Source organism: Hevea brasiliensis, chromosome 2, assembly GCF_030052815.1.
Source record: "Hevea brasiliensis isolate MT/VB/25A 57/8 chromosome 2, ASM3005281v1, whole genome shotgun sequence".
Lineage (NCBI taxonomy): Eukaryota > Viridiplantae > Streptophyta > Magnoliopsida > Malpighiales > Euphorbiaceae > Hevea > Hevea brasiliensis.
The window spans coordinates 111,429,841-111,450,591 of NC_079494.1; the positions used below are offsets into that span (position 1 = coordinate 111,429,841).

The 20,751-nt window shown below is 36.7% G+C and overlaps 1 protein-coding gene across 10 annotated transcripts; it reads left to right on the forward strand.

Moving 5' to 3' along the window:
* Nucleotides 1-15,253: 15,253 nt before the first annotated feature.
* Nucleotides 15,254-20,489, forward strand: LOC110634629 (peptide chain release factor APG3, chloroplastic). Of its 10 annotated transcripts, none has more exons than XR_002491022.2 (6): nt 15,286-16,129; nt 16,262-16,291; nt 16,660-16,711; nt 18,161-18,830; nt 19,151-19,208; nt 20,107-20,489. XR_002491022.2 is itself a non-coding variant. In XM_058138742.1 (5 exons), the coding sequence occupies exons 1-4, from the start codon at nt 15,972-15,974 to the stop codon at nt 18,514-18,516; spliced, it is 252 nt and encodes an 83-aa protein (XP_057994725.1). In that variant the 5' UTR covers nt 15,254-15,971; the 3' UTR covers nt 18,517-18,830; nt 20,107-20,489. The 10 variants fall into 10 exon arrangements, 2 of the variants coding, with proteins under 2 accessions (XP_057994725.1, XP_057994722.1); XR_002491021.2 differs by having other exon boundaries at nt 15,294-16,129; nt 16,262-16,365; nt 18,509-18,830; XR_002491014.2 differs by having other exon boundaries at nt 15,296-16,365; nt 18,161-18,248; nt 18,509-18,830.
* Nucleotides 20,490-20,751: the final 262 nt, after the last annotated feature.

Consider the following 20,751-nt stretch of genomic DNA (forward strand, 5'->3'; position numbering starts at 1 on the left):
TATGCTATAACATATTTTTTAGGTTAAAAAAATAATAAAATTACTTTTTTTTCTCATTTATTTTTACACTTATAAAATACTAACATTTTCAATCAATATTTGAATTTATCACAAAAATACAAGTGTTATCAAAATTATTTACTTCTTAAAAAGAAAAAAAATTATCCTTTAATAGAAATTATTAAAATTATATTTATAAAAGATATATTATAGATTAGAAAAATTTTTTAATTTTAAAAAATACTATTATAAGTTAGAAAGATTTGTTAAAATAAAAATAAAATTTAAAAATTTTTTATTAGTGTATCAAAATTAAAAATAAAAGTGAGTTAAAATTCAATGATGTGCTAAAATAGTTTAGCCCCTCAAAACAATCATGATGTAATATATTTTTTTACGTTAATTAAATAAATATATATATATATATATATATATATATATATATATATATATATATATATATATATATATATACTAAAAATATGACTTGTAGGTACAAGAGCAATCATTAATATTTTATTAGTTAACATTTCCCGCTAATAATTATGCATGATTCATGACGTAAAAATGTAATGGAGTGATTATTTCTGGGTTGTGTAATCAGTGGATTTATTCTAAATTAAGCTGAATTAAATTAATTAAAAAATAAAAATAAAAATTATGAGAATCGAAATGAACAAAAGCATGCATGCTTAAAATAAAATTGAACTGAACTAATACGTCTAGATGGATTAATTCTCTTTCTAATATTATTAAACCTTATTCATATAATTTTGCAGTAGATAGTAAAATAATTTATACATTAATGTGATCTGATTTATTAGAAATAGAATTAAAAAAATTACAAAATATAAAAGAAAGTGGGTGGTTAAATAAATTTAAATATTATTTAAAAATAATAATTAAATTTGAAATAAATTTAACTGTTTAAAATACATTTTAAATGATTTCAAATATTAAAAATATCATTGGAGTTTAAATTCAGATAGGCTACTCACTGTTGTTATGACAAGACATCTCATCTCTCCTATTGCTCTATTGAACCAATGGCAGTTAAATTCTAGCAATGGCAACAGTGTCCTATTAAGGATAGAACAATAGAGAAAAAGGTGAAAAATAATTAAATATTATAGGAATATGTTAAGTACAAGGAAAAAAAAAAAAAGGCAAGAATGATATCACACTATTTTATCCAATTCAATAAATCGCAAAACATGTGTACAAAAAATTTATTAATATTATAATACAAAGTAACAATGGTGGCAAATAAATTAGAAATTAAATAAAAAAATAAAGTTATGGAAATTAAAATAAAAATATAAAATATTAAGTGTCACGACCCAACCTATGAGCCAGACCGGCACTAGGACCTGGACCAGCCTAAAGCCCCCGAGGCCCGTAGTAAGCCTAACTATTCATTAATTCAACTCTAAGGCCCATTTGGGCCAAATTTCAAGAAATCAACCAGACAGAGTCCGGCCATAAAGTGGACCTTTCAACGGGGAGTTTTTGACTCACCCGACCTGTAAACAAATATATCATCAATTGGGGAGCTCAGCTCACCCTCCACATACTCAAATCAACATAAAGATAAATGGGAGCTCAACTCCCTCATCCAGTCCATCAAACATGCATATAGTCATTTTATAGGTCCACATAATAATTTATGTTACAGACCCGAATCAATTAATATTTCTAACACACGCGGAAATTCTAGGAGTAAATAAAATTACACAAATATTGATAAACAACCTGCGAAGGAGAAAAGCAGGTTAACCACAATAAAATCCTCCTGTAGCCTAAAAAAATATTGAACAGGAGTGAGCGTTCGACTCATAGAGTAAAATATCAATTTTAACCATAATCTCTATAACTATCTAACACTAATGTACCCTGTGGAGTGAAATGCAAAACCAGCAATAATTTCACATCATAACATCAAAAAGGTAATTTTGAGCACTCACACACCCAATAATATCAATCATAATATATGGGAGCTGATCCCCTATACAGCTCTCTTAATTCCAACTGTGCCAACGAAGAACTCAGCTTGGACTTCCACTTAATAACCAAATCGGGGTCCCAGCGAAGAACTCAAGCCATGTCTACCCCGAAGGACCGGGTCCCAGCGAAGATCTCAAGTCGTGTCTACCCGTCCTATCCATAGTCCACACCACATCACACGCATGCCAACGCACGCACACTGTTCCAAATTACCACAACAACATACATAGCACTTTCACAGTTATAAATGCAACATAAATCGTGCCTAAAGTTTATCTACATAGATATATGCATATAAGTGATGCATGGGCATACTTGAACATATAATAATAGTGAAATTACAATTAAAATCAATATTTTACTCACAGACTTGACAACGGTCACTGTGGCTGCTGGGCGGAGGAAGAAGGCTGTCCCGGCTCACTGACAATTACATTACAATTATTTAATACAAATAACTCAATACAAATCAAGAAAAGACCAAATACGTCCTAAGTCGTACCGAAAATCCTGCAGAGTCTCCCCTATACCTAGGACCTACCCAACCTGCAAAATGGCTCAAAACACACTTCTATATTTGCAACTCATATAGCCACAATTCAATCACATCACACAGCCCCTCCTGGGCCCATCAAATCAATCATCCATCACAATATGTAAAATTTCAATTTAGTCCTTACAATTGATCATTTTTGCAAAAACTACCCAAACAAGCTCTAAAAATTCTAAAAATTTGCCCCGTGGTCCTGAGCAATATTACTAGGCTATTGCAAAAAGAATCATAATTTTCTGAGCTACCACGAATATTTTATGGATTTTTAATCCTATTTAAGCACTAGAAAATTACGAAAAAGCAAAGTTTGGGTTTACCTTTGCCGATTCCGACTCCTGGAACGCGCTCGAGACGTCTGACAATGTAGGGGTAGCCAAAACCTCGGTCCAATTCGGAGACTTTTCCGGTAACGGGTCTGTCTGGCCGGAAATTCACAGACCCGGACAACTGTTGAATTTTCGTGAATTGAGGATACCTACACGAAGCCCACAACACGGGGGTTAGTACATAAATTTTTCAGAATTTTCTAAGCTCATTTAATGCTCGGAAAAACACTGCGAAGTTTCGTGGGACCCACTGAAAAACGGTGTCAGAAAAATTCGAAATTTATGTCGCCGCGAAGCTCTCGACGAGTGGAGCGCTCTGGTACTCTCGGTTTTCCCGTGGGGTTTACGGTTTGTGAGAAATCTAGCCCAAAAGTCAAAATGGGCTAAAACTTCCCGGGCAAAAATTGGACAAACCGCTCGATGGATTTCGGTGTTCTTGGTGTCTATGGAAAGCTCTCGACGAGTAGATGAGTTTAGACACAAGACCCGGTCCGATTGGTGGCCGATCGGCCAAATTTTGGCCGGGAAGACGAACGGTCGCCCGCGCGTGCGCGTCGCTTCATGAGCCGTTTTCCGGCGTTCCAGGCGGCGGCCGGCCGTGGGGGAGGGGTGAGGCGGCGTGCCGGCGAGCTAGGGTGGCAAGGGAGGTGGCGGCACGGCAAGGGGAGGAGGGAGGAGAGAGAAAAAGAGAGAGAAAGGGAGAGGGGTCGGACGTGCTCAGGGAGGAGGAAGAAAAAGAAGAAGACGGGTCCGATTCGACCGGTCCGGTTCGATTCGATCGGTTCGATTCATGATATAAAATTTTGAATTTTTACTCTGCCTCGAGACCAAAAACGAGGTACAAAAATTCCAAAAAAATTTCAGAAAACTCAGAAAAATTCGTAGACTCCAAATGTATTTTTAGTTTTACCACGTGGTCTTTAAATAAATTTTTAAAAATCATCAAAGTTTATATTTTCGAAAAATCGAACCCGATTTTTAAAATCCGAAAAATCTCAAATAATTTCTTAAAATTTAAATAAAATTAAAATATCAATAATACTCATAAAATAATAAAATTTAAAATTTTGGGGTGTTACATTCTTCCCCCCTTACAGAAAATTCGTCCTCGAATTTTACACAAGGCAGAATAAAAGTACAATATTACACATTGAACAGATAAGGGTACTTGCTACGGATGTTCCGTTCTAACTCCCAGGTACACTCTTCCACCGACCGACTCCTCCACAAAACCTTAACCATAGGGATCTGTTTTGATCTTAGCTGTCTCACTTGGTAGTCCACTATGGCTACAGGTTACTCCTCAAATGTCAGGTTCTCTTTTAGCTCTATTACATCCGGCTGTAGTACATGAGAAGGATCTGGAATGTATTTCCTGAGCATGGAGATGTGAAACACAGGATGAACATGAGAAAGGTTGGGTGGTAGCTCCAACCGGTAGGCAACTGCTCCAACTCTATCAGTAACCTCAAAAGGTCCAATATACCGAGGTGCCAACTTGCCCTTCTTTCCAAATCTCATCACTCCCTTCATCGGAGAAACCTTCAGGAATACATAGCCACCTACTGCAAACTCCACATCCCTCCGTCTGGGGTCTGCATAACTCTTCTGCCTACTGAAAGCTATTTTCAGTCGTTCCCTGATTAAAGGAACTACCTCTGAAGTGTACTGCACTAGATCTACATCATGCACCTTCGCTTCTCCCATTTCCGTCCAACACAGAGGAGACCTACACTTTCTTCTATAAAGTGCCTCATAGGGTGCTACTCCTATGCTAGAATGGTAACTGTTGTTGTAGGCAAACTCCACCAAAGCTAGCTGATCATCCCATTGACTTCCAAAATCCAAAACACTCATGCGAAGCATGTCTTCCAGTGTTTGGATTGTCCTTTCGGACTATCCGTCTGTTTGAGGGTGGAAAGCGGTACTAAAGTTCAACTGTGTGCCAAGTGCCTCCTGCAACTTCCTCCAAAACCGAGAAGTGAACTGGGGCCCTCTATCAGATATTATGGAAGCCAAAATTCCATGCAAACTGACTATTTCTCGAATGTAGAGTCGGGCGTACTATGCCATAGAATATGTAGTCTTCACAAGCAATAAGTGAGCTGATTTGGTTAGGCGGTCTACAATTACCCATATCAAATCATATCCTCGCGTAGTACAAGGTAACCCAGTCACAAAATCCATGGTAATCATTTACCACTTCCATTCTGGGATAGGGAGCTCTTGCAGCTTCCCTGACGATCTTTGGTGTTCAAACTTCACCTTCTGACAAGTCAAGTACTTGGACACAAAGTCTGCTATGTCTCTCTTCATGCCATTCCACCAATAGCTATCCTTCACATTATGGTACATCTTGGTGGAGCCTGGGTGGACATTGTACAATGTATAGTGTGCCTCTTGCATAATTTCATTTATGAGATTGACCATATCGGGCACACATATCCTAGAACCTTGCATAAGGGCGCCATCATTGGCAAATCCAAACTCACCGCCTTCACCTTGCTGTACTCTTTCCATGATCTTCATTAATTGTTGGTCTCTGTGCTGGGAAACTCTAACTCTGTCTCGCAAGTCTGGCCTCACTGAAAAATGAGCCAACAATACCCCATCATCTGAAAGATCTAGGATCAAATCTTGATCCATCAACTCATGTATTTTCTGAATCAACGGTCTTTTCTCTGCTGAAATGTGCGCTAAACTGCCAGAAGATTTTCTGCTCAAAGCATCTGCTACTACATTGGCCTTCCCAGGGTGGTACTGGATGGTGCAATCATAGTCTTTCAGAAGCTCCATCCATCTTCTCTGTTTCAAGTTTAAATCCCTCTGTTGGAAGATGTACTTCAAACTCTTGTGGTTGGTGTATATCTCACACACTTCACCATACAGGTAGTGTCTCCAGATTTTTAGTGCAAATACTACAGCCGCCATTTCCAAATCATGGGTGGGGTAGTTCTGCTCATGCCTCTTCAGCTGTCTTGAAGTATAAGCCATTACTTTTCCATTCTACATCAAAACACACCCTAGGCCAACTCTGGAGGCGTCACAGTACACGGTGTATCCTTCACCACTCATAGGTAGTGTCAACACAGGGGCGGTGGTTAGACACTCCTTAAGCTTCTGGAAGCTCTTCTCACAGTCATCTGTCCAAATGAATGAAACATTCTTTCGAGTTAACTTAGTTAGGGGAGCCGCTATCCTGGAAAAATCTTGCACAAAACGCCTATAGTAGCTAGCTAGACCCAGAAAACTTCGCACCTCAGTGACTGTTGTAGGCCTAAGCCAATCAGTTACAGCTTCAATTTTCTTGGGATCCACTTGAATGTCGTCACTAGAAACCACGTGTCCTAAGAATGAGATGCTTTCTAGCCAAGATTCACATTTTGAAATTTCGGCATATAGCTGGTGCTCCCTCAAAGTCTGCAACACCATTCTCAAGTGCCACACATGTTCTTCCTCGGTCCGAGAGTATACCAAAATGTCATCTATGAATACGATGACAAAACGGTCCAAAAATAGCTTGAACACCCAGTTCATCAAGTCCATAAAGGCTGCTGGTGCATTAGTGAGTCCAAAAGACATCACCAAGAACTCATAATGACCATATCTTATCCTGAATGCCGTTTTGGACACATCCTCATTCCTGATTCTCAACTGATGGTAGCCTAATCACAGGTCTATCTTGGAAAAGAATCTATCCCCTTGGAGCTGATCAAATAGATCGTCGATCCGAGGAAGTGGATACTTGTTCTTCACAGTCACCTTGTTAAGCTGTCTATAGTCAATACACAACCTCAATGACCCATCCTTCTTTCTCACAAAGAGAACAGGAGCACCTCAGGGTGAAGTGCTCGGACGTATGAAACCTTTGTCCAACAGCTCCTGTAGTTGCTCCTTTAACTCTTTCAATTCTGCTGGGGCCATCCTGTAAGGTGGCATTGATATGGGGTTTGTACCCGGAACAACATCAATGCAGAACTCTATTCCCCTTTCTGGTGGCAACCCTGGAAGCTCTTCAGGGAAGACATCCATGAATTCTCTGACAACAGGAACATTTTCCATGTTGACACCTTCTACAGATGTATCTCTCACCAATGCCAAATACCCTTGGCACCCACATCTCAACATTTTTCTAGCACTAATTGCTGACACCAAGTTATATGGAGCCACGCTCCTGTCACCATCGAAGCTAAACTCTTCCACACTGGGTATGTGGAAATACACCTTTTTGTTCCTGCAGTCTAAAGTGGCATAATGAGTTTCCAATCAATCAATCCCCAAGATTACATCAAAATCTATCACTGGTAGAGGAACCAAGTCTGCTGGGAGAATCTTTCCATCCACTACTACTGGGCTACCCGGAAAAACCATATCTACATCTATGTTGTCACTAAGTGGGGTAACTACCGACAAAGGGCATTCTAAAGTTGTAGGGTTTCCTACCAAATCTCATGGCAAACACAGGGGAGACAAATGAGTGCGTAGCACCCGGATCTATTAAAACACGAGCCTCATAGGAACAGACTAGTAGAATACCTGTCGCAACTGCATTGGAAGCCCGAGCATCCTGGTGGGTCAGGGTGAAAACCCGAGCTTGACCCCTACCCTGAGTGGTAGAACCCTGATATTAACTTCTACCTCCTGATCTGCCTCCAAATCCACGTCCCCCTTGTCCTCGGCCCTGTTGAATCGATCACTGCCATCTTTGGAAGCACCTGGATACAACTGACGAGGAGCATTTGCAACAGAACCCTGTGACCCCATCTATGGCTCGCTGAACATGGGGCATTCCCTAGCAAAGTGAACTGGTTGGCCACACCTGAAGCATACTCCTGAACCCATTATACAAGGTCCTGAATGTCCTCTTCCACACTGTGCACAAGTGCCAAAGAGGATCCTGAACCAGACCCTGAACTATTGTACCTTGAACTGTGACCATTGCTGGATCCGTACTGTTAGTAGTATGCCCTAGAGCATATCATTTAGTATGTATCTTGTACATATTTTTATTAATAAAAGGCATTTCCACTTTTCCGTTTACATAATATATTTATGTGTAATAGAAAAGGTCCATTGATATTTTGTTAGAAATATTATTCTTAAGTTGTTAAGAATATGAGTGACAATATTTCTAGCATGAAGTATCATAAATAGGTTCACAATCGAGGATACTTCATAATAAGGACATGACTTATCCAGAAAGATTGTATTCATGTTTGTTCCCAAGTTATTTATATGAGATATAAATAAGATGGAATGGTGAGTCTCATGCCATATAACAAACATGATAGGCACTTATAAATGATAAGTAGGCCGAACCAATGACACTTATGACAAACACATGGAGTTTACTCTTGTCAATGTTTTGTCATAAATCATATTAGTGCATATAATCTTTAGACCTGAGATAGCACATTTATCTTGTATATAAGTAGTTTGAGTTTGATACTGCTTTCATACTTGTACTGTGTATGGGTATATGGGCATGTGTTGGCTCCTACTAGTTATATATGGAGGTAGGTGTTGATCAAGATGGATTCTGTTCCTCTAAGTAAATAGAGATAAAATCCTATGTTCATTTAATTGTTCTTGATGTTTCAAGTTCTGGCAGACAGATAGATTTATTCGTAAAAGAGTTTCGATGAGAAAATCTTTTAATCAAGAACTGGAATTAAAATAGAACTTAATATTCATAGAAATTTGATTTTGACATAAACCATGACTCCAGCTTGAGTTGGGATTTTGTAACAGAGAGATTCTAGTGCACGGTAACATATGATTATAGGTTCATTTAAAGTAAACTTTATTACTAATTGGGTGGCCATGGCATGCTATGCTAGGTGTTAACCATGGTCTATGAGGTTCATAAAATGATTTAGAGAAATCATTTATGGTAAGAAAGAGTTCTGATGATATTAAGAGTTGATATCATGTCTCATTGCCAATTAGTGATGAGCCTAGTAAGTCACACACATACACAAGTTATTACCTAATTAAATATGATTTAATTAATTAATTAAAGAGTTTAATTGATTAATTAAATAGGTTTGGTTTGCAATTAGTTTGCAAAGTCCCTAGCATGACTTGAAACCAAATCTAGATTATTGGATGTATAATATAAGTTAAATTTATATTTAAAGTGTTTAAATATGAATTTAATTAATGAGAAATTAATTAATAGAGATTAATTAATTAATTTATATTTGATATAAATTAATTAGAAGAAGAAAAATAATTATTTTGGGTTGAGAACTCAAAATTAAGACACAGGGGCATTTTGGTCATTTTGCAGTGTGACACGTGGCACCATGAGATGGTGACACATGGCATAACGCATAAGCTTGCCAAATGTTTTTTAATCATGTAAGATGATTAAAATCAAGATTACATATAGGTTTGACACTTGGCACAATGTGATTGGGTCACTTAAACCTAGAGCTAATCAAAGGGTAACATGTGGCAATGGTTTAATGTGTTAACCTAGCTATTTAAGTGTTGTTATGAGAAAATAAAATAAAACCAGCAGCCACACTCCTTAGTCACGCCATTTTGCAGCCCTCCCTCTATTCTTCTTCATCTCTCATCAATTCAAAGAGATTAGCCATCAATCTCTTGAATTAAGAACACTAGAAATTGTTTCTAGTGTCCTGTTTACATCTCTAATCTCTTAAAAGGCAGAACTTGAATTTCTAATTAATAGAAAAGGCTTTAGAAGCTGTTCAAGGGCTGCCATAGGTGTTCTTAGTGTGGACAAGCTAGAGGGACAACATCTGGTGTCTTGAAGACGAATCTCAAAGGCGCGAGTACGGCTGCGATTGCATCAAGAGGTTAGTGTAATCGTTCTTGATTTAATCTAGAGTTCTAAAATTAATCTGATTAATTTTAAAATCTTAAATGGCAAATACAGATCCAAAAACATATTAAAAGAGTTTTAATATGTTGTTTATCATTGAAATCAAATAGATAAAAATAAATCTTGCATGATGCATGTGACCCTAGGTAAAAATTTTTGAATTCAATGGTATAAACTTGTGTTTTTCACGCTTCCGTTCCTTCATGTACCCTGGTCTGAACCCTCGAGGTTTATGTCTAAAACCACTCTTCTTGTTCCTACTTCTTCCTCTGTAATTACTCTAGCCACCACTATCTGGAGCACCCATATGGGGAGCACCTGAAGAACCCTCTGCTCTGTTTTTCTTTGCTCTTTCGCTGTCATCCGCAGCATAGCTAATCTCTATCTGTCTGGCTCGATCAACTACCACATCAAACGACTGATCAGACATCATGGCCAGGTTTGCATACCTCCTGTCAAGCCCCTTTAGGAACCTCTTCACCTTCATAGTTTCTGTAACAACTGCTGTAGGGGCATACCTGCTCAACTCAAGAAATTTTGTAGCATATTCATATACAAACCTGCCATTCTGTCTTAAGGCCTCAAAGGCCCACTGCTTTTGATCCCTGAAGCTTTCTGGCACAAACCGATTGATGAACAGTTCCACAAACTGAGTCCACGACAAACCCTCCATTCGAGATAATATGTAGTCATTCATCCACTGTCTAGGCATAGGCTCCATTACATGCTGCATACACTCTATAAGTCTTTTATCAGTCAACTATAATTCTGTTCCTACCTGTCTGCAGGAATCCAAAAACCGATATGCATCATCTGACACATCATAAGTACTTGGCAATAACTTCTTGAAATTGATGATCTGTTTGTAAGGTTCCCCTTTTGGTGCGGTGGACTGCTGCTGCTATGGAGGGTGGACCATATACTGCGCCATCATATCGATGGTTTTTTGTAACCCAGCTAGAGTAGCTGCCATGGGGTCCATGGGACCCTGTGCCATGAAAGATCGATCTGAGCGTGGCGGTGCTCTTCTACTTGAGCAGCTCTTGGCCTCCTACCCCGCCTCCTCGGGGCAGGCGCCTCATCCTGTGCTGACACCTCGTCAGGCACATCTGGTTCTAGTGCAATGGCAGCTCTCCTGCTTCTACGCATTTTCCTGAAATTCAGCAGCATTAGCCCACAAAATTCAAAATTACTCATTACACAGCTCTATCGACTCATATTTACACACAATATATGAAGCAGAAACTAGAAGCAAAGATGATAATGCAAGACGAATGTGGACCCTATTTTTCCGCATGTGACTCCTAGTAGACTCTTCCCAATACTTTAGACAAACATTCCCTAAGAATCTGGAGCCTAAGCTCTGATACCACATTTGTCATGACCCAACCTATGGGCCGGACTTGCACTAGGACCTGGGCCAGCCTAAAGCCCCCGAGGCCCGTAGTAAGCCTAACTATTCATTAATTGAACTTTAAGGCCCATTTGGGCCAAATTTTAAGAAATCAACCGGACAGAGTCTGGCCATAATGTGGACCTTTCAACGGGGAGTTTTTGACTCACCCGACCTGTAAACAAATATATCATCAATTGGGGAGCTCAGCTCACCCTCCACATACTCAAATCAACATAAAGATAAATGGGAGCTCAGCTCCCTCATCCAGTCTATCAAACATGCATATAGTAATTTTACAGGTCCACATAACAATTTATATTACAGACCTGAATTAATTAATATTTCTAAAACATGCGAAAATTCTAGGAGTAAATAAAATTACGCAAATATTGATAAACAACCTGCGAAGGAGAAAAGCAGGTTAACCACAATAAAATCCTTCTGTAGCCTGAAAAAAATATTGAACAGGAGTGAGCGTTCGACTTAGAGAGTAAAATATCAATTTTAACCATAATCTCTATAACTATCTAAAACTAATGCACCCTGTTGAGTGAAATGCAACACCAGCAATAATTTCACATCATAACATCAAAAAGGTAATTTGGAGCACTCACACACCCAATAATATCATTCATAATATATGGGAGCTGATCCCCTATACAGCTCTCTTAATTCCAACTGTGCCAGCGAAGAACTCAGCTCGGACTTTCACTTAATAACCAAATCGGGGTCCTAGCGAAGAACTCAAGCCGTGTCTACCCCGAAGGACCGGGTCCCAGCGAAGATCTCAAGCCGTGTCTACCCGTCCTATCCATAGTCCACACCACATCACACGCACGCCAACGCACGCACACTGCTCCAAATTACCACAACAACATACATGACACTTTCACAGTTATGAATGCAACATAAATCGTGCCTAAAGTTTATCTACATAGATATATGCATATAAGTGATACATAGGCATACTTGAACATATAATAATAGTGAAATTACAATTAAAATCAATATTTTACTCACAGACTTGACAACGGTCACTGTGGCTGCTGGGCGGAGGAAGAAGGCTGTCCCGGCTCACTTGACAATTACATTACAATTATTTAATACAAATGACTCAATACAAATCAAGAAAAGACCAAATACGTCCTAAGTCGTGCCGAAAATCTGGCAAATTCTCCCCTATACCTAGGACCTACCCAACCTGCAAAAGGGCTCAAAACACACTTCTATATTTGCAACTCATATAGCCACAATTCAATCACATTACACAGCCCCTCCTGGGCCCATCAAATCAGTCATCCATCACAATATGTAAAATTTCAATTTAGTCCTTATAATTAATCATTTTTGCAAAAACTACCCAAACAAGCTCTAAAAATTCTAAAACTTTGCCCCGCGGTCCTTAGCAATATTACTAGGCTATTGCAAAAAGAATCATAATTTTCTGAGCTACCACGAATATTTTATGGATTTTTAATCCTATTTAAGCACTAGAAAATTACGAAAAAGCAAAGTTCGGGTTTACCTTTGCCAATTCCGACTCCGGGGACGCGCTCGGGACGTCTGACAATGGGGGGATAGCCAAAACCTCGGTCCAATTCGGAGACTTTCCTGTAACGGGTCTGTCTGGCCGGAAATTCACAGATCCGGACAACTGTCGAATTTCCGTGAATTGAGGATACCTACACGAAGCCCATAACACGGGGGTTAGTACATAAATTTTTCAGAATTTTCTAAGCTCATTTAATGCTCAGAAAAATACTGCGAAGTTCCTTGGGACCCACCGAAAAACGGTGTCGGAAAAATTTGAAATTTATATCGCCGCGAAGCTCTCGACGAGTGGACCTCTTTGGTACTCTCGGTTTTCTCGTGGGGTTTACGGTTTGTGAGAAATCTAGCCCAAAAATGAAAATGGGCTAAAACTTCCCGGGCAAAAATTGGACAAACCGCTCGATGGATTTCGGTGTTCTTGGTGTCTATGGAAAGCTCTCGACGAGTAGATGAGTTTAGATACAAGACCCGATCCGATTGGTGGCCGGATTGGCCGGATTTTAGCCGAGAAGGCGAACGGTCGCGCGCCCGTGCGCATCGCTTCAGGAGCCGTTTTCCGGCGTTCCAGGCGTCGGCCGGCCATGGGGGAGGGGTGAGGCGGCGTGCCGGCGAGCTGGAATGGCAGGGGAGGTGGCGATGCGGCAAGGGGAGGAAGGAGGAGAGAGAAAAAGAGAGAGAAAGGGAGAGGGGTCGGATGCGCGCGGGGGGAGGAAGAAAAAGAAGAAGACCGGTCCGATTCGACCGGTCCGATCCGGTCCGGTTCGATTTGACCGGTTCGATTCAGGATATAAAATTTTGAATTTTTACTCTGCCTCGGGACCGAAAACGAGGTCCAAAAATTCCGAAAAAATTTCAGAAAACTCAGAAAAATTCGTAGACTCCAAATATATTTTTAGTTTTGCCATGTGGTCTTTAAATAAATTTTTAAAAATCATCAAAGTTTATATTTTCGAAAAATCGAATCCAATTTTTAAAATCTAAAAAATCTCAAATAATTTCTTAAAATTTAAATAAAATTAAAATATCAATAATACTTATAAAATAATAAAATTTAAAATTTTGGGGTGTTACATTAAGAGGAACAAAATATATTAAATGGCATCATATATTGGCGAATGTTTACTGTCATACTGAACTAAGATTTAATAATATTGAAATAATATTAAAATGATTTTAGTATTATTTAGATAAGTGTATTATTTACGTAAAGTTTATTGATTAATTCTTATTTTATTATTGAAAAATCTAGTATTTATTTATTTATCTTTTTAATTGAAAATTAGGTCAATCCTTGTATACACGATACAAATAGAATAATTTAGCGAAACAAATTTCTAGCTAAAAATGAGTAGAAAAAATCCTAAAAATTGAATTCTCAAAAGGATTTGAATTCGTACAATGACCCAATAAGAAAATGACATGTGTAAAATTTTCATCGTTAATTTATATATGTGTCTATTTATTAATAATAAAAAAAGTGCGTATCATTGGTGCCAATAAGCATTACACAAACTATACCATAAAAAATTAAATTTTATGAAAAATTAAATTACAACTTACCCACTAAAAATTTAACAAATTTTACATATTAATATTTAATGTAACCTTTTATAACAGGTTGGTCAAAAATTTTATTTTCATTAATAAATTAATTTTTATATTTTATTTTTATTAATAAATGGATATGTTAACTTAGTTAAATTTGTCCAAAAAAAAGTAAATAGAATTATATGAAAAATAAAATTTTTATAAAAAGATAAATTATTATTTTCTTTATAAATCTTATCTGCAAGAAAAGAAAAAAGAAAATGAAAGAAAATAAAAAAAATAATTTATTTATTTTTTATATTTTAATAAGAAAAGTGATGATAAAAAAATTATTATATTTTTTCTATGATGTCTATATTAAATAAATAAAAATATATTAAAAATAAGTATTTAAAATAAAAAAATTATAAAAAAAAATTCACATTATTTTTCACTCTTTTTTATCTAATTTGGACAGAAAATAAAGTTACTCAAAATATTCTTTAACATTTTCCACACAAAATACTCATTTTTTTTTCTTTATCCTCTTTTCTTTTCTGAAAATAGGGGATTATACTTTCAATTTTTTTTTCTTTTTCATTAAAGTAAGATATGAGAATTGTCTTTTTTTTTTTTTTTTCTTTTTTTCACTCGCCTACCATTTTCCTCTCTCTTTTCTCTACTCCAATACACGCACATATGTTAGGATGTTTTTCTTTTAGAGCCCTCCAGGTGTCACTCAAGAAATACTCCACTTGGCCTTATAAAATTATTTCACTTGCTTAAGCCAATATTCTTAAAATTAATACATACTATAATAAATATAATTAATTAATAAAAAAATATTTATTTTTTTATTATGTTATTTTGTCATTTAACTATCATAATTGTTTTTATAATTTAAAATAAAAAATAATTTAGTTAATACTATAATTAATAATAACAATATAAAAACTTTAAGCTGAATATTAAAAATACCAGTTATAATAAATTAAAATTTTAAATCATCAAAATCTATTTTTTAAAGGAAATTTGCTAGAGGAAATAAAAAAGTATCCTTAGGATTTGGATTGAGATAAGGAGTGTATATAGCTTTTGAGTTTTTCTGTTTTTAGATTTACAGGCCTTAGTTCTTCAGGCGAGAGTTTTCATGACTGACTTGCTTCTATTTTATGTTGGGTTTTCTTGTCTTCTAGTTTTGTTGGTTTTGAGATTCGATGATGCATATTATAAAGAGAAGGTGTGGTGGTTGTTCCTGGGGATCTAGCAACATGGTTAACCCGAAAAGTGTGAGTCGGACGCCAAAGAACATCATCGCTGCTAATCCTCCGCTCTTATTGGTTTTGTGTGGCTGTTTCTATTAAGAGTCTTTGAAATTTCTTCTTTAGTTTGACTATTTGGAGGTTCTTGGGACACAAATGGAAGAGAAGCTCCCTCCGAGCATGGACGAGTGCAAATCTGAAGTTGCATGGTTGCCAGTTTACTTCGAAGAGACTTCTCTGATACTACTTTATATATTGAAAGTGTCCCGACGCCTAAAGAGTTGACCTAGTAGTATAGCGCTGAGGTGTACGCGGTTGGTCACCGGGTTATGGAGGAGCTCTCTGAATCGAATTCCCCAAGCTACCCTAGGGTTTTGTGAAGTGAGATCTGGCCTCTCTTGTCTACTGGGCTTGTTATGGGCTTTGGGTATTTGAGGTAATCTGCTGGTTTGAAGTACTGTAATTGGCCCATCACCTTGTACCCAATCTTTTTTAACCAATGCAATCTGGATCTATCTCTCGGAAAAAAAAAAAAAAGTACGGTTTAGGAACTCATTTCACCAAACCGACCCTTGTCAGTTACGCAGGTGAGAGGCCGCGGCTACTTCTTCTTCCGGTCCCTCAAAAATACTTTGCGGCTTTCCTTTCTATCTCACGGTATCTGAATTACATGTCAACCATGGCTAGCTTAAGCTTAAGTGCTTAACAACGAGCTTAACAGCTCCAATATTTGCTATTCCCAATCAGATGAATTAAGGGTCATTCTTCTTTTTTCCTGTGATATGGCAGCTCTAACAAAAGAGGAAGGAAATGACGAAGGTACGGCTGAGTTGATAGCATATGAAATTGGATCTTTATACGATGAGCTTAAAGAGTTCGAGGAGAAGCTTAAGGTTTTTAGTTTGATTTTTTTCCCCAATTTTATTGTATATTATAATTCTCGCATTCAACTTATCGGTCTCTTTGTACGTTATGTTGGTTGTTTGCTCACTGAAATGAATTGTTCACTTGTTGATATTTAGTTTAGTTGAACTTGTTCAAGCAGTACTGCTTTTCTTATTCCAATTCCGACATCTGGGACCAGAATTAGGTCTTCTGTTATTTGCAAGGGAATTGCTGTCAAATCTTCTCGTTCTTGACATTGAATTTTATTTTTTTGATTTGACCTTTTATTTTCCATTTGACAGGTACTACTGTTACCTAGAGATCCTCTTGACGCAAGAAATGTAATGCTTGAAGGTTGGTATTGTCTCTGTCTACTTATTTGTGAGTCATGTGCTGTATAGAAAGAGGTTATGACGCTTTGTTCCATCTAATAAACATTTTTTTGCTTAGGATCTTATTGCTGCTATTTAAATTCATTTTTCTGATATTATTTGAATTTTTATAACTATAGATAAATATAGATATGGGATATGTTTGTCTTTCCTTTTGCTAAAGCTTGGTTTTGAATTTTGTCAAATATATTTTTGAAATATATTCCTTGAGATCTTTGCATGATGTTTGCGGATGATATAGTTTTGGTAGATGAGACGCATTAGAAAGCTAGAGTTTTGGAGAAGTATTCTTTAAGTTAAGTAGAACGAAAACAGAATATATGCATTGTAAGTTCAGTGAAGGCCGAACTGGTGACAGGGAAGTGAAGGCCGAACCGGTGACAGGGAAGTAGTTAGTTTGGATGGCCGAACCGGTGACAGGGAAGTAGTTAGTTTGGATGGAGTAATACTGTCCCAAAGTAATCACTTTAAGTATCTCGGCTCAGTACTTCAAGTTGATGTTGATGGGGAATGTGAGGAGGATGTTAGTATTAAAGCCGGATGGTTAAAGTGGAGATGTGTCACAGGAGTTTTATGTGATCGCAAGATTTCCAATAAATTGAAGAAAAATTTTACCGTACAGTCATACAACCGGCCATGTTATATGGTAGTGAGTGTTGGATACTGAAGGAATAGTATGTGTCTAAGATAAGAGTTGCGAAAATGAGAATGTTAAGATGGATGAGTGGTCATACTAGACTAGATAAAGTCCGTAATGAGAGTATCAAAAAAAAGGTAGGAATGATACCAATTGAGGATACCAATTGAGGATAAGTTGAGAGAAGGGAGATTGAGGTGGTTTGGTCATGTAAAGCGTAGACATACGGAGGCTCCAGTTAGACAAGTAAAACACATTAGGGTAGATGATAGAAAGAGAAGAATTGGTAGACCTAAACTGATTTGGAGGAGAGTAGTACAATATGACTTAGAAGCATTACACATTTTCAAGGATTTAACCTAAAATCGTTTAGAGTGGAGAAAGAAAATCCATATAGCTGATTCCAAATTTTTAGAATAAAGGCTTAGTTGAGTTGAGTTAAGTTGAGATCCTTCTCTTAAACCTTAAACTTTGATGCATCAGCAACACCGGGAACCTTGGTGGAGGCGAGTGAAGGGGCCAGACAAGTGAGATGGGTTTACTTAGGCTAGGACCAACCATTTTAGAACTAACTTTTACAACTTTACCTTTATAAGCTCTTTTAATTCTTTATAATCATTAGATATGAGACTCTTGACAATATCTCCACTGCATCTAGGATCTGAGAGGCTATTCATGTCATGTTCTGTCATAACATAGATGTTGCATTGAGCTTTGTTTATCCTTTATTGTACTGCAGCTAAGTTTTTTTTTTTTTTTTTTTTTGAGAAACAGTCAAGGTAATTTTAACTTGTTCATCATCTCCTGGAAATGATACGGCGAGATCAAGTTGTGCCAGAATTTTTAAATCTTGATGGGGAAGGTAGCCATTTTCTACGAAAAATGTTTGAGAGATTTATATACTTTTGGAACTTCTTGTCTTGGAAATTATATTGACCCATACATTAAGATCTTTTGGCATAGGTGTGAACTGTAGTTCCTTTTGGCTGAAGATGCTTGATGTTAATCTGGTCATGGCGTGACTGAGTTTGATAAATCTGATATTAGTGCTTAGTATCTCAGTTGTCTTTTACAATTGTTTGATTGGTTCATGACAGTTCTTATGCTTTACTTTGGATTTAGGCGGATGAAGTTGAAGTGGTAATTGATCTAAAGAATATTCAACTTACAACAGGAAGGTCTGAAGGTGCTGGAGTTATGAAACAGCTGGTGCTAGCTCATATTTGAATGAAGTGAATCAGTTCTCGTCTCTTTCACCCCACCTTCCTTGTGCACTCCCAAGAGAAGTGACTAAAAGGGGCATCTTTTTACACATATTTTGTGCATGACCTCCTGCTGGGCAAAATGTCAACGAGGTGGAAACAGCTGTTGATCTTTTCCACAAACCAACAGGAATTCGCATCTTTTATTCTGAATAAAGGATACAACTTCTGCAAGCAAAACTGTAAGTATCAACTACTCTAATCTATTGTTCTTCTTATTCTTCCAATCTTGATAATTACATGTCACATAATTTTTTTCTTCCCATCACAATAATTTCTTTCTTGCTTCATTTGTTGAACTTCTCTGTAATAATTTTTTGAATGAGAGAAGTTACATGTAAATCAATGCATCTATTTTCTACTTCCATATTCTCATGCAATTTTTTTCCTCATTTTGCTACTGATCCTTTTTATCAGTTATGTATTAGTACACTAGGATATCTTAAATTATTCCTTTTCTTTTTTTATTTTAAATTGATCATAAGACATGAACTTCTAGCAGGTGTGAGATGAAAGTAAGTGAGCAGCATTAGTCAATAAGGAACCAATGAAAATTACAGGTATAACTTTGAAGTTACAGAAGATCCATGAGAAGATTAAACTATTACATGAGCAAATATCATGGATCTTTTTTTTCCTCTTCTTTGTTCTTTCCCTTCTCATATTCACTATTCTCATATGGTCTATCAAACATGCTCTGAGTGTCAACATTTTTTCCCCATTCACTGGCCTCCGCACTTAAACTTATTTAATGGTTCAAACCCTGTCATCTCTTCCCCTAGAATAAAAAATTTTTGAAGAGCTGAGAAATACAACACATACTGTTTAGAAAAAGAAGAAACAAGTGGTTGACATGTCGAACTTTGATTTTGGTGTATTGTTACTGAAATGAGGTTAGTCTAAAAAAACTGTGTCATGGAAACACATAAATGTTCTTTAATTAGGGCAATAGGATTACCGACCACCGGTTGAAGATGAACCTTTGAGGTGATATAGAAAATGCAGTGTAAGGATTTAGTTTTATGAAATTTCTCTAATTCGAAGAGTGCAGATTACTGTTAACATAAGTTTATGTGTTGAGTTTAGAATTGCCTTTACCAAAATAGTTTAAACCAATTTGGGCTGGGTCCCTTGTGCTATCTTCTTTCAATTTTTTTGTAAATTGGCTTGTGGGACTCAAACAATTCTCATAAAGTATTTTTCTTGTTTTTGATATGGTTATCCTTTCTTAATGCAGAATTAATTTTAAATAGAGTTAAATAGCTAAAAGTGATTCATATAGCTGACTTTAATTAATTAATTAATTAATTATTTATTTATTTATTTATTTATTTTACAAGAGACCTTAATTAGTTTGGAATTATGACTTTGTTGTTTTGTTGTTGTTGTTGTATAAACTAATAATATATCTGTAAACTAAATTGATTCCCCTGCCACCAAAATGCTTGCTTCTTGCAGGCATGTGCTGCTATGAACTCCAGGAAGAACTCGCCGAGTCTATAGGTGCTTCTTCCAGCTGGCCCATTTGCAAAATCTTCCCTGATTGCGTATACCCTCAAGAAGTTGAAATAGGAGAAAACCCCTTCTAGGAAGTGCTACTGAGCAATGTGGGGAAACAACAATTGCTGCCGCCTATGATATTTTCACGCATAGGATTTTCTAATATCAACTTTTTAAAGACGGATATTTTACAAAGCAAATTTATTTGTATCAGAGGATGCAAACGTGCGATACATTTGGTCTGTTGCTGACTGTATGATTTCATTTGAATGAAATCAAAGATGTTGCAAATTATCCTTTCCATTCCATTAATGCCATTCCTCCACCCTGAATTTTTAATATTTTGATGCTTTTTGTTATTATATATATATATATTGTTATTATATTTATTAAAACATAATAAAATAAAATAATCTAATTTTCTAATATTAATGTATATTTGTGATAAGAATTTCTGGTGAAAACGGTATAACTGGGACTGTAAATGTAAATGAAGTAAGCTGTTTGTGGCTATTGAAGGATCTGCTCGGCAAAAGTTAAGTTTGATTTGATTGGATTATTTTTAAAGTGAGTTAAACATAAGTATAATTTGCTTTCTTAATA

Coding starts and splice junctions, on each gene's coding strand:
- LOC110634629 (XM_058138739.1), top strand. CDS start 15,972: ATGCAATCTGGATCTATCTCTCGGAAAAAAAAAAAAAAGTACGGTTTA. Junction 16,366..16,659: donor AGTTCGAGGAGAAGCTTAAG/GTTTTTAGTTTG, acceptor TCCATTTGACAG/GTACTACTGTTACCTAGAGA. Junction 16,712..18,160: donor AAGAAATGTAATGCTTGAAG/GTTGGTATTGTC, acceptor TTTGAGAAACAG/TCAAGGTAATTTTAACTTGT.